This window comes from Corvus kubaryi, unplaced genomic scaffold (genome assembly GCF_017639235.1).
Source record: "Corvus kubaryi isolate FWS band 111438036 unplaced genomic scaffold, C.kubaryi_AGA036_p1.0 37398, whole genome shotgun sequence".
Taxonomy (NCBI): domain Eukaryota; kingdom Metazoa; phylum Chordata; class Aves; order Passeriformes; family Corvidae; genus Corvus; species Corvus kubaryi.
In genome coordinates, this window is record NW_024581137.1 from 24,135,574 (window position 1) to 24,150,685 (window position 15,112).

The following is a 15,112-nucleotide window of genomic DNA, read 5'->3' on the forward strand; positions in this document are numbered from 1 at the left end:
TGTACCATAGGTACAATAATTGATTGTGAAGGTATGAAAATGTAATACCCTGAATATTCACCCAGAGCATCCTTCTCTTATTGCAAACATGCTGGCAAGGCACATGTTCTACTTCATGACACACACAGTAATGATCTGTTACAAGCTGTAATTGTTCCTGCACATGCACAAAAGAATATTGTGCTGTATCCCCAGGAAGACGCCCTGTGCTAGAAAGGGCAAAACCTACAGCTGAACACTGTGAGTCTTAATAGGAGCTGTAAGAAAAAGGATGAAGAAACTAATACTTACCATCTGTCCATTACCAATACAAAAATGAATTCCCTGCGGCTGGAGAAGTATTCACAAATGCTGAATTCTCACCATATACACTCTAATCATCTCTAAACTTTTTGATCTTGCACTCCTAGCAGTAAAAAAAGTTTTGAGCATGCACCCCAATATACATAGGTTTATTTCTTTATAAAGTGTACACATGTATGATGAAGTTCCAGTATTTTCATCCCACGCACCAATGGATCATCTCACACACCCCACTTTGGAGACCACTGCTGTAATGAACAGAAGAACCAGTGCCAGCAAAACAAACATCTGCCCCAGATATTTGCTATGAATATCCATGCCAAAATCCTGTGGGCTCTGAGCTGGCTACTACAGCTAAGCTTTTGCTCATAGAAATGAAAAGTCAGTCTTACCAGTGGTGGTGGTGGAGGGGGCCCTCCAGAAGGTGGTGGAGGTGGTGGAGGAGGAGGTGGCGGCGGCGGTGGTGGCACAGGCATCCGCTCGGATTTCTAGCTTCACGCAGTTGTGAACAATATAGCCAAAGTCTATGTCCTTGAGGAGAAGGAAGGGAGGAGAAGGAAAAGTGGAAGAATAAAAAGAAAAAACAGAGAGGAATGTGTTTATAGTCTGCAAGCTGAAGATTGGCCAAATATCTAGCTCTCAGCAGACTGAAGACTTTTATACTGCACTGCTTCCAAAACTACAGTACGAACAGCCTCATTACAGTTATGATGACAACATACATCTAAAGAGCAAGCTCACGGATCTGGGCCAGTGCCATGAGTACCAAATGCGTAGATGCTAGCCTGTCCAAATATTACATCTTGCCTTAACCTAGCCCATAGCCCTGAAATGCAGAGAACAAATCACAGTAGAGCACATGTAGACTCTCCTGCTGGGAAAAAAACTCTGTTGACTTTAAGCCAGAGGTTTGCTGCTCTAAGGAGAGAGTAAGGGACTTTTTAAGGATCAGCGGACTTAATGTCTAAACAACAACCAAAAAAAACCCCCTCACGACTGAATAATAAATAAAGAAATAATTCTACAAATTAAAGCTTCTATTACCAAATGATATCATATCAAGGGCCAGACATCTCAAGTGTTAAAGTCATGTGTTTTTCCTGCCATTTTTAAATGTTAATTTTCACAATTCTTTAGTAATACACTGACAAAAAGACACGTATCTTCCAACAAAAGCTATATGCTTTTTTAAAAAAAAATTTTTTGGAGAATGATGGTGCATCACTCACTGATTTTCATACCTAACCCAGCCCTCAGCATGACTCGGTCATCCTTAAAGTTAACAAGAAACCCCTGTATTTCATTAGTAAAGTTGCAAATGAAAGTACTAGGCAGTGCCAAAGAGAGCCCTCTGCAAGCCATACTTGAAATCTTCTTTTGGTAGTGACACTTGGATCAATGCTCTGAACACATCTAGTTTTACATCTCGTTCTACATCCATCATGTCACAACTATCTTCTGAGACTCTTCACGATGTCATATAAAAGAGTATCAAAAACTCTACAATAACACAAAATATGTCATATGCTTTGTCTTTCCTGTCTGCAAGGCTTTATCTTAACAAGAAATTACATTGGTGTCTCGCATTTTCTCTTTATACATCTCTCTAGGTGATAATTTGTTTTCCTGTCTCCTGCAAGGTCTTAAAAACATTTTTCACATTTTGATGTTTTACTAGAAATGGATGTTAAGTTGAAAAGACCACAATTCCCAGACCCAATTCCCCCTGGTTTTCCCTTTATTTTTAAAAGCAGACACTCCACTCTTTTCCAGAATCATCTGTGCAAGGAGGAGGCATGACAGTTAAATCTGGAAAAGTTCAGGAGAGAAGACGACACAGAAATGAGGCAAGTTACAGTCTTGTATATCTGGGGAATATCTGGCTGTTTTGTTTGAGGGTTAGATTGGAACAGGCAGTGAAATTAAAATGTACATGCAGACTTGTTCACTTCCTACCTAGTGTACATGAACAATATCCAGATAATATCTGAGTATTTTTCTCCTTCTCTATCTTGTAAAATACTTAATGGGAGATCAGTCACAAATTAAACATGCAGAGCCTCTGAAATGCTCACTTCCTCCCTTGAGAGATTGCTATTCAAAGGACTGGCATATCAAAGCACCCTGATATGTAACAGAATTGGTTGCAATCACTTTAATAATCACTTAACAAAGCTTTCCAAGAAAGCTGGCATCACAGCATCTCCACCATTCCACCCTCATTGTTGCCCTATTCAAAAACCCGTTATCAGAAGATACCTCTTTTCCTCAATTAAGCCATTCAAAAACATGGACATAAGGAGAATGAGTCTTCCCAGCTAATAATATGTTTCGGGCTAGTATCTTCCTACCCTGCAATACAGACCTTTTGTCTTCATTAAGGATTTAGAATGGAAAATATGCTCTTAGTCAAATTAGAAAAAAAAAAAATAGAACCCACGCTCCTGTGGCAGACCACATGAATGGCAGCAGGAGGTTGAGCACACTGGAGGCAAGCAGCAGCGGGAGAGAGGAAATGGGAATCGGCTCTTGCTATTTAAAAGTCACAATCTGAAATGCCATCAGATGACTTTTCTAGCTGCCTCTCTACCAGTCCCTGCCCCAGCACCTGTTCCTCCAAATGATGCAGCCAAAATTCAAGGACTAGAAACTGTGTGACTATCTACAACCCAAAATTCAGTGCAGAGGAAATGTTCACCATATATCCCACTCCCATATCCTCCTGTCCAGTGGCATCAGGGAAAAATGCATTTAGTGGGGTTATAACACACAGCCCTTGAATGAAATACTGGAGACACCATAGAGCTTTCCTCCCATGCTGTTTCAAACCCCCTACAAATAAACCATCTTTTGTCTCTTACCACAAATTCAAAGGCTCGATGTCCTGACCTTGGCATGCTTTTTAAATTCATTGAAATTCATGGTTTTTATACCAGCACTGTTACAGGGTAATGCCTACACAATGAAGAACCATTTTCCACATTGGGGCTCTATTTGTTCAAGTGGTCTTTGTAAGGAGCGCTGCCACCTCACAAGTAGACGCTGCATGTTGATAAAGGCAGGAATCTTCAAGCTAACTTACAATAAAAAACATTTGGCTCTTAGCTTTTAGTCATAACTGCATGATCTACACTTTTTAATATGTAGGATTGGCTACGAGAACCTCTTTTGTAATACTACAGCTATCTCACGTGGACTGTATTGGAAGAAAATTATGGAGAAGGCTGCAACACTTCCAATACATCAACACATGTTACTTGGAGGCCTCTGTTCCTTGGTTAAAGGCTGTATTTAATTAAACTCTCATTATATTTTTATATATATATATTTTTAATATATATATAAAAATAATAGATATATTAAATAAATATATATAATATAGTATATATATTATACATATTATATAAAAAACCATGGTCAGCAATTTCACACAATAGCTTCAGAACATGCCGAGTTCATGGATTTCCACATAATAATCTAAATAAACTCTGAATTAAAACAAAAAAAGGAGTATCATACTGATCAGCTCTAGTGTCTGTAAGAGCCAGGCAAGAGGGAAATGCTACAAAGGATCCTTAAGACACATGTGACCTTTCTCCACTCCTTTAAATATACATACCTATAATTGGAAGAGAAGGGTCTGAACTACTCCTGAGGGACAGAAATAAAAAGATACAATTCAAAAAGCTGGCAATAGGTGGAGGAGAAAAGCCTGTATGTTTAACCTCAGTTTCCTAAGACAAGAAGCAATGTAAATCTTTCGTTGACTTAAACATCACAAAACAGAATCAAGCCCAACAATTGTAGAATTTATTGCTAAAAAAGAGAAAAAATCCCAAACCCTGCCTGTTCTAGTCCATCTCCCTACCAAAGCAAGGTTGTACATTTTTTTTAGTGCTTTCTGTATTCTAATTTTAGGTGTCCCAAATAATGTGGCTTTTATTATTTCCCTTGGGAAGCTCTTTCCCAAATAACTCTTTTAGTTCAAATTGCCTGACACGCAGCCTAGTTTCTCCTTCTCTTAGTTTGATCCCATTTGCACTCCACTGCAGATGACTCTACCTTGTTCCAAGCAAAATAGTTTCTTCTACTGCTCAGCATCAGCTTTGTGGAATATAAGAATTTTAATTCAAAAGTACATTTACAAGGACTTGTTATACTTTTTGAGTTGTTTTACTTCTCACAAGGCAGTGAACTTCTCATCAGTCAGAGAATATTATTACTCTTCTCTGATCTCAAAACAATTGGTCTTCTTTTGTTCTGTTGGTAAGGATAATTCTAAACCTGGTAATTTCAGGTGTCACAGATTGTTCCTTGTGTGCTCTCACCACACATGCTTGAATAGCAGCTGGGTTTAAGAACCACACTGCAGTGATCAATGTAAGAACTCAATCTCTACATTTCTGAAGGCCCAAATAAAGTCTTCACCCAGACTTTAATTTTAAAGTGTCAACGAGACAGAGGAAGTGAAGATCTTTCTTCTTCATGGACTGCTCTTTCAATCTTGTCCTGGATTTGCCCGTGGGAAACTCAAAACCTCTGCCTAAGCTTTTCTGTAGCTTTGTTCTCACTTTGCCCAGCTGCCAGACATGCACAAACTCTGATCCAAACGCTTCCCAAAAGTCTCCTCCTGAAGTGTCACTGCCACAGCAGCAGTGCAGGGCTCACACTAAAACAAAATCCTGATGGGAGCAGAGAGCCACACTAAGAAACAGTGGATTTTGGACAGCAGTTGACATGTCTCCTGCCACACTGACATTCAGCAGAACCACCACAGGTGTGCCTGCAAAAACTATTCTAAAATACCTTCACCCATCAAGGAAAGGAAATGCATGAAACAGCTGTACCTTCAATTTAGTACAATGTCTAGAAGGGGAAAAGACAGAGGGAAAAAAAATCACAATTATTTAAATGTGCATAATATGCATTAATGCACTAAACTCTAAATAGGGGTATTTTTTAAATGGCCAATGTCCTTAGGTCTTTAGGTGGTATAGTCATTAATATGAAACAACACAGTTGGAATTGAAAATCTGACTCTTATAACCAAATTGGAGAAAGGACTGCAAAATAACTGATTCATTATTACTGGATTTGCAATCACTGCAGCTGTACACTCTGAAGTAGGTAATACAGCTTTGGGGAAATGTACAGGTTTTCTTCCTTCAAAGGAGAGGCTGGGGTGGATATTTCAAAGGTGTGCAGGAAACCTAATCTATAATATTGGTCTTATTTTCTTGACTAAAAACTGAAGAAAAAAGTAGACCACAAACTGGTTTTATCTTTTAATCAACTTTTATATAATCAAATACGATTTCCTCATGAACTGTACTGTTCTGAGTTACAGCTTTTAAGTCCTTATATTTCAACAGAAAAGTCAAATAATTTCAAAATCACTTGTGAAAAAACAGCATCACTAAGCATCTGCTCAATTTTCATGATCTGAAAAGTAGACAATGAGCGTAGTTGTGTGCCCATTTGCTCCTGTGAAACATCACTGAAGAACAGCTGAAATCATTGGTATGTGCACTTCGCAGATCTTTTAAAGACAATACAACACATGTAGATACAGGGAAGATTAAAAACAGAGGAGTAGATGTGTGTTACACAGATCAACTTTCCTGCTGTCACTATCACACAACTGGAAAAGACTTGAAAAAAGCTTCTGTTTGGAATGAGCTGGTCTAGATTCTAATTTTAAGAGAATCAAACCATTTAATTTTTAAGCATTGGATGCTACATCTTTTCTTCTTTTTAGAGTGTTAATGACATTTTGTGTTTAGAGAACAGAACAAGGAAGAATCAAGGTAGAGCCTCTGAATATCCCGTCTCTTTTTCACCCTGCAAAGATAACCCCATTCACAAAAGAGCTGATAGTCTCTGCTGCATTTGAGACATTTAAGAACTGTGCAGAAGTGTCAAACTGTTAGAACCTTCATTTACAGAAGAAAGGCAAACACCCATACACATACCAATCTTACTATATGTATATTAAGACTTTCACATGTATATTCCTACAGCTGACTAAGAAAACTCCAGCCTTTCACCATCTCCTAACAGTTGTACACCTGAACTGTGTACAACTTGAGAGAAATTTCTGCTCTCGGTCACTACTTACATCACTGCAACTAAAGGCAGAATCTGGCTTTTTCAATTTCATTGGAATGTGCAAACCTTAATGAAGGGCTCTTTCTCCATTAAATACCTGATGAAACACTTACAAGCAGCACTGGTCTTCTACAGGGTCTGCAGGATTGTCTCAAAGCACGTAACAGTATCCTGAATTTAAGCCAAGGACCGTAAGTTTCCCTCAGCTTGGACTATTTCCACCAGGCTTAATGCAGTTAAGGGCTGCATCCCCTTTCTGCCTGAAAAAAACCCAGCATGATTCTTACTCTGTCAGAAGCCTGATAAAATTGCCACAAGCTGTCCAGGGCTGACCCAGCAGGACAGGAATTTGAAGATGCCTTGCTTCCATGTGTGCTGTGAGCAGATCTCTGCTGGGCTCCCTGTGGTGCTGAGGGCAGAAATTACAGTGCTATGGCTTGACAAACCTCCCTCCAGAGGCAAAGCTGCACAGATGACTTCACATCCCTACATATGACTATTTCAGGGTGTAGCTTCCTCTGCTCCATGGGGATCTGCCATAGATGACTGATTGTAAGGGAGCAGAATAAGAGAATTCATCATCCTCTTTCAAATAAAGAGTAAAAGAACAACACATACCAACAAGAAATATGGTGTGCCTGTAGTAATGTTAACCTGAAGTTAGAGAGTCCAAAGACAAATGAGGTAAATTAGAAGTAATTAGGACTTGCACAAAGACATAACTTTTCAAAGGAAACAATTTATATGAAAGGTTTCCTTGAAATTAATACCTCATCATCCACACAAAGACAGACACGGCTTGTTTCACTGCCAGATATACAAACAATGGTGTATTTGATAATAGCAAAGTTAATCATTGGCCTAACCTAAGAAAGTGCAGCTCAGTAGAAGTTCAAGGTCACTGCCACATTCTGAAGACAGCTGTTTACTCTTATACTCCTCAAGAGTATCAGTGTGAGCAGCGCTTGATCTCTCTCTGTAGAGGTAATTTGATGTTTCAGGTTAACATTTGCAAGTTTTGAAGCTTCTGCTAAGAAGCTAATTGTATTTTTTCACATAATTATTAATTATATATTCCTTTATAGTTAATCATATATTTATTTACTCTGTATTTGTATAATAGAGAGTTATTTGAAAAGTATACCTGTACACAGAATGGTTTCCACAAAAAAAAATTCCAAACATTGTTTAACCAATTTCCTTAACAGAAGAAAGTTTTGCTTTTCAATTAAGTAGCTAGCATCAAAATAGAAAATGCAAACAAGGCAGTATTCAGCATTTTGCTCTTCTATATTTGCTATAGACAGCTCAAACCCTGTTTTAAAATGTCAGTCAAGTGAAAAGAATTTGCAAACGTGGGTATCGGAAGACTAGAGGACTTTAAAAATCCAGTTCTTAAATAATTCTGAAATTTCCACTTTCAACCACATGAAATTTTATCAGAGGTTCTATTTTCAGAGCTTTACATGTAGAAAAGATAAATTTACAGAAACCTGTATGCATGCCACATCAGGCTGATAGCTACCAGCTTAAGAGACTATCTAATACTGGCCATGCAAGAAAAATAAATTTTGCTGTTAAACATGCACCATTCTTTCCTGCAATACAGTATGAGGCTTCAGCATGGACTGTGGTCACCGTATGTGATAAGGAGAACTGTCTTTCACAAGGGATGTAAAACACAATGACCTGCAGGAATAAGTTGCCAGGGAAATCCTCACCTCAAAGAAAGACAGGGAAGCTTTGATTTTGGTTTTCAGTGAAGTTGTGATTACCTAATTACCATTCCAAATCAATTTCCAGTGGTAAAAATGTTAGCCCTAAAGGCCTAACGATTTAAACTGTAACTTCTGAACACGCTTATTCATTCTCACTTTCATGTCCTTTTCTGTCAATCCCATTGAAGCTGCTGTTCCATTTCAATGACATAATTGATAGCTTCATCTCAGATGGTCTTTACACCAAGGTAAGGCTTCCATATTTACAAGTATCTAACTATAAACCCCTGTGTTGTTAAGAAAGCCTTGCTATGCTACCATAATATTGCATTTTTGCTATTTTAACTAACTCATTGTTCTGAAAAAATAATATGCAATATGTTCTCATTGTCCCTTGAGTGTCAAAGCTGATATCAAACTTCCTGTGTGCATAAAGGTGTAAATATGTCTTCTTGTACAGAAAATTGTTAGCTGTTTTTAAAGACGGTGCCCAAAGTATCTAGCTCCAATCTTACATCCATTTACTCAGGAAAATGATTTTACTTTGTACAATGAACAACAAATTGCAGTCATTTTCAATTGCAACAAAAAAAATAATCCCAGACAAAAGATGTTTTGATTTGTAGACCTAGTTCTGAATTGCTAGTAAAACAAAGTTCTCCGAAAAAAACAATATGAATTTATTAAACTGAAGTTTCAACCCTTTAACTTATTAAAGGACTTCATTTGTAATTTCTTGGGAAAGTCATTATATTTACAGAGGAATTTGTGTTTGATACCTACCTGTACACATGGCATAAGCAATGAACATCAGGGATCCGAAAACACTCAACTAACTTTGCTGCCTGATGAAGAAGGAAAATGATTCTAGAGATTAAATGGCAATAGAAGATATTTTTGCATTTGTATCTACCATAGGCACAAAGGAGAAAAGTGGTTTTCTGTGAACAGCTCCCAAGTATATTTTCACAGCAATCAGTATCTGCTACCATCAGACCAAGCAGGTTAAAGATGAGGACTCACTTGCTCCCCTGAATTCTGGTGTGAGGTTTTATGCTGGTTTTGGACTTCAAATTTCACATTAACCAGTCTGGATCTGGCCCTTCCTCTTTCTTTATTTCACTTTGTGAGTATTTCGTCCCTTTTCTAGTGGTTTACCAGTCTCTCCATTCCCACTCCACTTTCTTTGCCCATGTCACCATTCACAGCACCTGTTGCCTGCTGTTGATGCAAGGCTAGGCGAGAAGAGGCATTTTATTTAAAAGGTAGAGTTGTCTGCCCTGGGGAAAGAAATACTGTGCATGGTGCAAAAGTAAGTAACTCTACATTGATGATACTGGAGCATAATAGCACAGGCTATTAGTACTGAGAAAAAACAGAAGAAATGCAGAGCTAGGCTGATCCAGCTCTGCAAAAAAACCCCAGAAAATGTGATTCTAGGAGATATCAGGATGTATATCCTGACTAGAACTGGTAAGCATTAGTGCCAATGTACAAAGCCCCACCTGATGGATTGGATAAAAGATTGAAGTATTGGAGAAAAACAAGCAGGTAAAACAGTCTGGGCAGAGGAAAGGAGCAAAGCAACCACAGTATACTCATTCTGCAACTACACCAGGCCTTTGCAGCTCTTGGTACAGCTTGTTCAGAGCAAGCCCAAGTACCCCCACGTGGAACTGCATCAGTTGTCCTAATGTTAAGTTAATGTAAACTCATGATCACTTGATCCAAGAATATTTTGTACAATCTGCTTCTGCATAATTTCCTTGCTACTTAGTCATTTCAAGGCTAAAAACAGCTTTCATTCTGCATTAAATGCCCTGTTAGGCCCCACATCTATCACTCACACAGTACATTACAGAGAGAGTCTCCACCCCCTCTGCCAATTTACTAACCTAAGGACTAATCCATCTCTTATTTTTTTTATGCCAAATTTTCCTTTGTTTTCAGTGGAAGTGAGATCAGTTCTTTAGGGTATAAGTCTGAAAATATTCAAAGAAACACTATCTACATCAACAGAAGTAACATCTCTAACGTGTTAAGCTGTTCACACTCACACAACTGACCAATAAAAGCAACTTTCTGTCCAAATCCCAGGCAGAATTTGACAGATACTTTTGCAGTGATTTACATATCCCCAAGAGGAGCAAACATTCCCTCTGAAAATAAGTTGCTAAAGCCCCAGTCTGTTTTCCTGGTATGTAAGCCTGGCTTGCCTTTTATGCGCCTCATGGTTTTCTTTATGTGTCTACTCAACTAACACAGCAGGTCTATAGATTTTGAACAGATATAGGGTTATTTACTTTCTTCTTTAGCACATTAAAAATGTGTAACTGACTTGGACAAAAGCCAAAAACCTGTCAGGACTGTTTTATACACATCAGTAGTGCTGGTGCATACATATTTTTCTCTCACACAAAACTATGCCAGTTAGGAAAGAAATACTATAATAGCTTTAAACAATAAAGTACAAAAGAGGAACGAAAAATCCCAAGACCTTCTTTGTGATCCAGTACCATATTCTGTTCTCCTCCTTTTTTTTTGTTTTTTGTTACTTATGGAAAACATGATAGAGAACTAGGAAAACTTAAATGGTACAGCAGTCATTTACAGACCTGTGTATGGCTCGTGAAAGAGACCAGCACAAAGGGGTTACTATCTCTGAACTTACTCATTCACTTCATTCATTTTACACCTCTCTTATGAATGAAGCAGAAGCACTGTAATTTATAGCCAACACTTCCATTTGTCAAGGCAGACACTGCAGTTGCCACCGGTGTAAATGAAGGTTGTAGAATATCCATTACACAGAAGCTGCAAAGCAGACACAGTTTGTTTAGTTTTCTTAGACACTTGTAAGAGCAGGGTCAAGACTGAGCAAGTGCTTTCACGCTGAATTTTCTGTTCTTATGCTTAGAGAACTTAATCTTGTAGGGACTTTTGGCCCAGTTTTCCTCTGCTTTTCACTTCAGCACTTAACACTGTAGCTATAGCGTAGGTGCTGTGCTGCTCTGCTCTGCCTGGGCTGGCTGCAGAGTGACACCATTCACACCACAGAGGGTTATATATATCTATTTGTACAATGGTGAAAGCTGACACAGGGTCAATGCAAAGAAGATGCATGATCTTATTTGAGATATTTCTGGTAGTGAAATCTGTTTCAGCTGTTGTTTCAATTACCGTGGCATGTTTTCGCATCTCCCGAAAATCCTTTAGCTGTTTCACATTCTTTCAAAGCAATGAAAAGGCAGCTTTACAGCTGTCATGTATGTAATACTGAATGAGTCCACTTCATAATACTCAGAAGTCAAATTAAGGTGGGTGTGCTCAAAAAAATACAATTTTGTCTAAAAATACAGTTTCTTTCTTTCCAATCTGGAAACCCCAAGGACATTTTTTTCTGTTTGCAAATATAACACTCTTTATATCTCTGTTCATCCTGGCTACAAAGCCACCAGAGAACCCTGATGCAGAATGACCGCAGATGAAAAAGCAACTGTGAAGTACCATGAAGGTTTTGCTACTATAAGCCCGTTTTCAGAAAGCTTCAGTCTTTCAAAGACAGTAACTACTTTGTGTAAGAACACAGACTAATTGAGGAAGATCTATAAGAACAGTGTTAAAGGCATTCCAGAAAGCTGCATCTCAAAACTGCATAGCAGCCACTGGTAACTCAGTGTAATGTGAGTACTAAAGACTTCTAGATAAAAGACTTTACTGGATATCTCACTTGATTATTATGTTTATTTAGATACTAATTTCACATACACTCTGAAGAAGACAGGAATCTTTATTCTGGCATAGCAGAGCCAAATATTTCCCCAGAGTTTCAACTTTTCATCTGTGATCTCATTTATTAGAGCTTAAATTAACTGCATAAAATACGCACATAATAATGCAGCAGATGCTCACACACATGCAGGATCAGTAACTTACAGGGCAAGAAAGCTGAGCTGAGCCTGTCCAGTCTCACCTACTCTGCATGACTGAACAGAATTTGTCCCAGTCACAGAGCACAGAGAAGAAAAGCTTCCACAAAAGCAAATGCTTCTGAAAAAATAATGTAATTCTTATCTGTGAGTTATGAATTACAAAGAGATTTGATATCAATATTTTCAATGTTTTGCTTCTCTTTGGAGCTAAAGTATTTAAAAATATTAATATTAAACTTTTTAATACTTAACATAAGTTAATATTTATTTTAGATGTAAAATACTAAATTGTGTTATTCTACTTCGGAGTTCTCAACATCTCTCTCTTAAAGTGTGCAAATATTTTTCTATTTGTTATGACTAAGATACTATTTTCTGTTCAAGGCCTCCTTTTCAGAGGACAATGAGTTTCCCAAAATACTGACCTCATCAAGCAATAAAATTACTAAGTATAAAGATCATCTATTAGCATCTGGCTATATCCTGTTAGGACATTCAACAACCAGTGCTGACTTTCACGGTGTGATTGCTGAGATGTGACACTTCTGTGTTTTGATTCACTGCTAAAAATCAACAATCTAAATACTTTCTGCAAATTCAGATTTAGTAGTCATTATGTACAGACTCCAAACATTGACTGTCTATTCCCCTACTGCAGTAACAGAAATTGAGATGCTACAGGATCTTTGTTTATATTTCCTCTTGTAGGTGCAGAAGGAGTGAGAGAAAAAAAGAGGAAGCTGCTTTGTATTATAATAGATAATTTGATAAATACAGTCATATATTGCCCTTTCCAGTGCAGTACAATCACGGAATCTGAATTTCAAGTGCATCTCAATCATTTTCAGGCACAGATCCAAACCAGCAATAACTTGAGCACTGCAGCTAATGAATTAAGCATTGCATCTGCCCCTAAGCAACCAAAGTCTGTATGCAAAGCTGATCAAACTATTTATACACCCCTGTCTTTAGAGAATATATATCCTTGATTAAAAAAGACAAATAAAAGAAGTTTCATACTTAAATTGCAAGCCCCATTCCCTAACCTGCATCTTCTCCAGGAAAAACATCAACTCCCACATCATTCTTCGTGGTTATAAGTCTAACCCAGATTTTGTCACCATCTACAGCAAAACAGCTGAAGCAGTCTATCAATTTAAAAAAGCACACTCACGCAATCTGCTTTAAGGGTCCCACACTGAGCTTCTCATATGTTACCTTGCACATGGAAGCCGGTACCTGACAGCAAGGCAGACTCAACCCTTCCACTGCACGCAGGGAAATGTCCCGTACGAGCCGTGGGTGGCAGCAGCGTCGGCACCGCCTGCGCATTCCAGCCGGGACACTGTTTTGGGTCACAGGTTCACGCAGCGAATGGGAACCATCCCCACGCACACGGACCTAACAAGTGTCCCAGCTCCCACGGCCACCACGGAATGAAGTTGCATGCATGTCCTTGATCATCTGCCCTATGGCTTGTCCTTCACTACTTTTCAAAACCAAGACAAGTACAAGGCACGTGAACGGAAGATGTTAACATTGATTATACAAACACACGTTGTTAAATAAACAGGAACTTGTGCTGGTCGTACAGATGGAGAAACTGAAAACCCTGATTGTATCAGGAAGCAGTTCAACGACTTGATTCATGCGGCGTGCACAGTAACAGGTATCACTGCTATCGCAATTTCAGCAATATGTCACTGTCTGAATCAGCAGGAGCACTTGCAGACTTTAGCCCGTACATCCAGACTGCTCCACGACCGTTCTGTGTGGAAATCTTCAAACTTTATCTTATATCAATGTTTCCTCTCCTAAATCAGACTTATTTTGCTATCTTTCAGAAATCTCGCTTAGTAATATTCCACTTTCAGGACCAAACAAAATTAAGGCATGTTGGCCTCATGTGTCCTGCCTATTCTCAAACCCCAGAATTTCTTGTGCGACTCAAACCCACCCCGCCTCCACACCCCAGGGATGCGGGCTGTCACATAACCCACCATCTCCATGCCTTTGCAAACTCCGAGCATATCCAAAGAGAAATAAAAAATCCGCATGCTACCCTTTACCAACACATTCCCTGTCGCTCCGTATTAGCGCAAACAGGCTGATGCGAAAGTCACTAGATTTTAGTCTCAATTTTACCCATGTTAATTATTATTAAATCTTTAAGAGCTTCTTTCCAACATTTCTCCAGCATCCCCCCTCCAATATGAACGTAAGTATTTAATACACAGTAGTTTTCACAGTCAGCCCCGTTTTCTCGGCTGACCTATTCCGCCACATCTACTTCAAGGACGAGAACTAGGAAAAAAAAAACTTCTTCCCATCCACCGCCGCCTGAAAACAACCCGTGTTCCTCTGCTTGGCAAAAGAGGAGCAGCACCGCGCACAGCCCGTGCCTGACCTGCAGCCACGCTTCCTGCTCCGCCGCCGGGAGTACCCACATCCCAGGGGCGCGGGTGTCCCGGTCACCCCGCGCCCTCGCTGCCCGCCGGCCGGGCGCTGCCGGGGCCGGGGCCGAGCCGCGGCCCGAACTTTGTCCGCCGAGTCGTCTCTGCCCCCGCGGCGCGGGGGGAGCCCCGGCCCGGCCCCAGCGGCGACCGGGGGGAGGCGGCGACCGCGCCCCCGCCTCGACTGACAGAAGCTGTGAGGGAGTCCGGGGACACCGGGGACCCCCAGCCCCGCCGCCGCGCCCCTTCCGCGCCCACCTGCTCGGCGACGGTGCCGTCGGGGCCGGGGCGGCTCCTCCCGGGCAGAGGGCGCCAGGTACTGCGGCCTCCCGTCTCCGCTGGCGGGGGCGGGGGAAGGAGCGCAGGGATCTTAAGATCCTGAGGGGAAAAAGCCCGCCCCGGTCTTCACGAGGGAATAAAAATAAATATATATTTTTAAAAGTAGTAATTTAACACACATGCACACTCATACACACCCCGCCCACCCGCGGGTCCCACTCTCCATCCCCACCCCTGGGAACGCGGCGACTTTGGTGCGAGGGTGAAGTCCAGCTGCAGCCTGGCGCACCCTCCCACATGCTGGTGCCTCGGCAGAGCT

General features: G+C 40.2%; 1 protein-coding gene across 5 annotated transcripts in view; it reads right to left on the bottom strand.

Moving 5' to 3' along the window:
* The window catches only part of WIPF3 (WAS/WASL interacting protein family member 3), a 35,058-nt gene extending 20,189 nt beyond the window's left edge, over nucleotides 1–14,869 (bottom strand). The window contains exons 1-2 of one of the 5 annotated variants that reach the window (XM_042043613.1): nucleotides 14,773–14,869; nucleotides 696–834 (exon numbers count right to left, since the gene is read on the bottom strand). In XM_042043613.1, coding sequence (XP_041899547.1) covers nucleotides 696–779 — 84 coding nt within the window. In that variant the 5' untranslated portion in view covers nucleotides 780–834; nucleotides 14,773–14,869. Of the gene's footprint in view, nucleotides 1–695; nucleotides 835–13,235; nucleotides 13,722–14,468; nucleotides 14,607–14,772 lie in introns of those variants that run through there. The other 4 variants (XM_042043614.1, XM_042043610.1, XM_042043612.1 and 1 more) reach the window with 4 other exon arrangements.
* Between the last annotated feature and the right edge of the window lie 243 nt (nucleotides 14,870–15,112).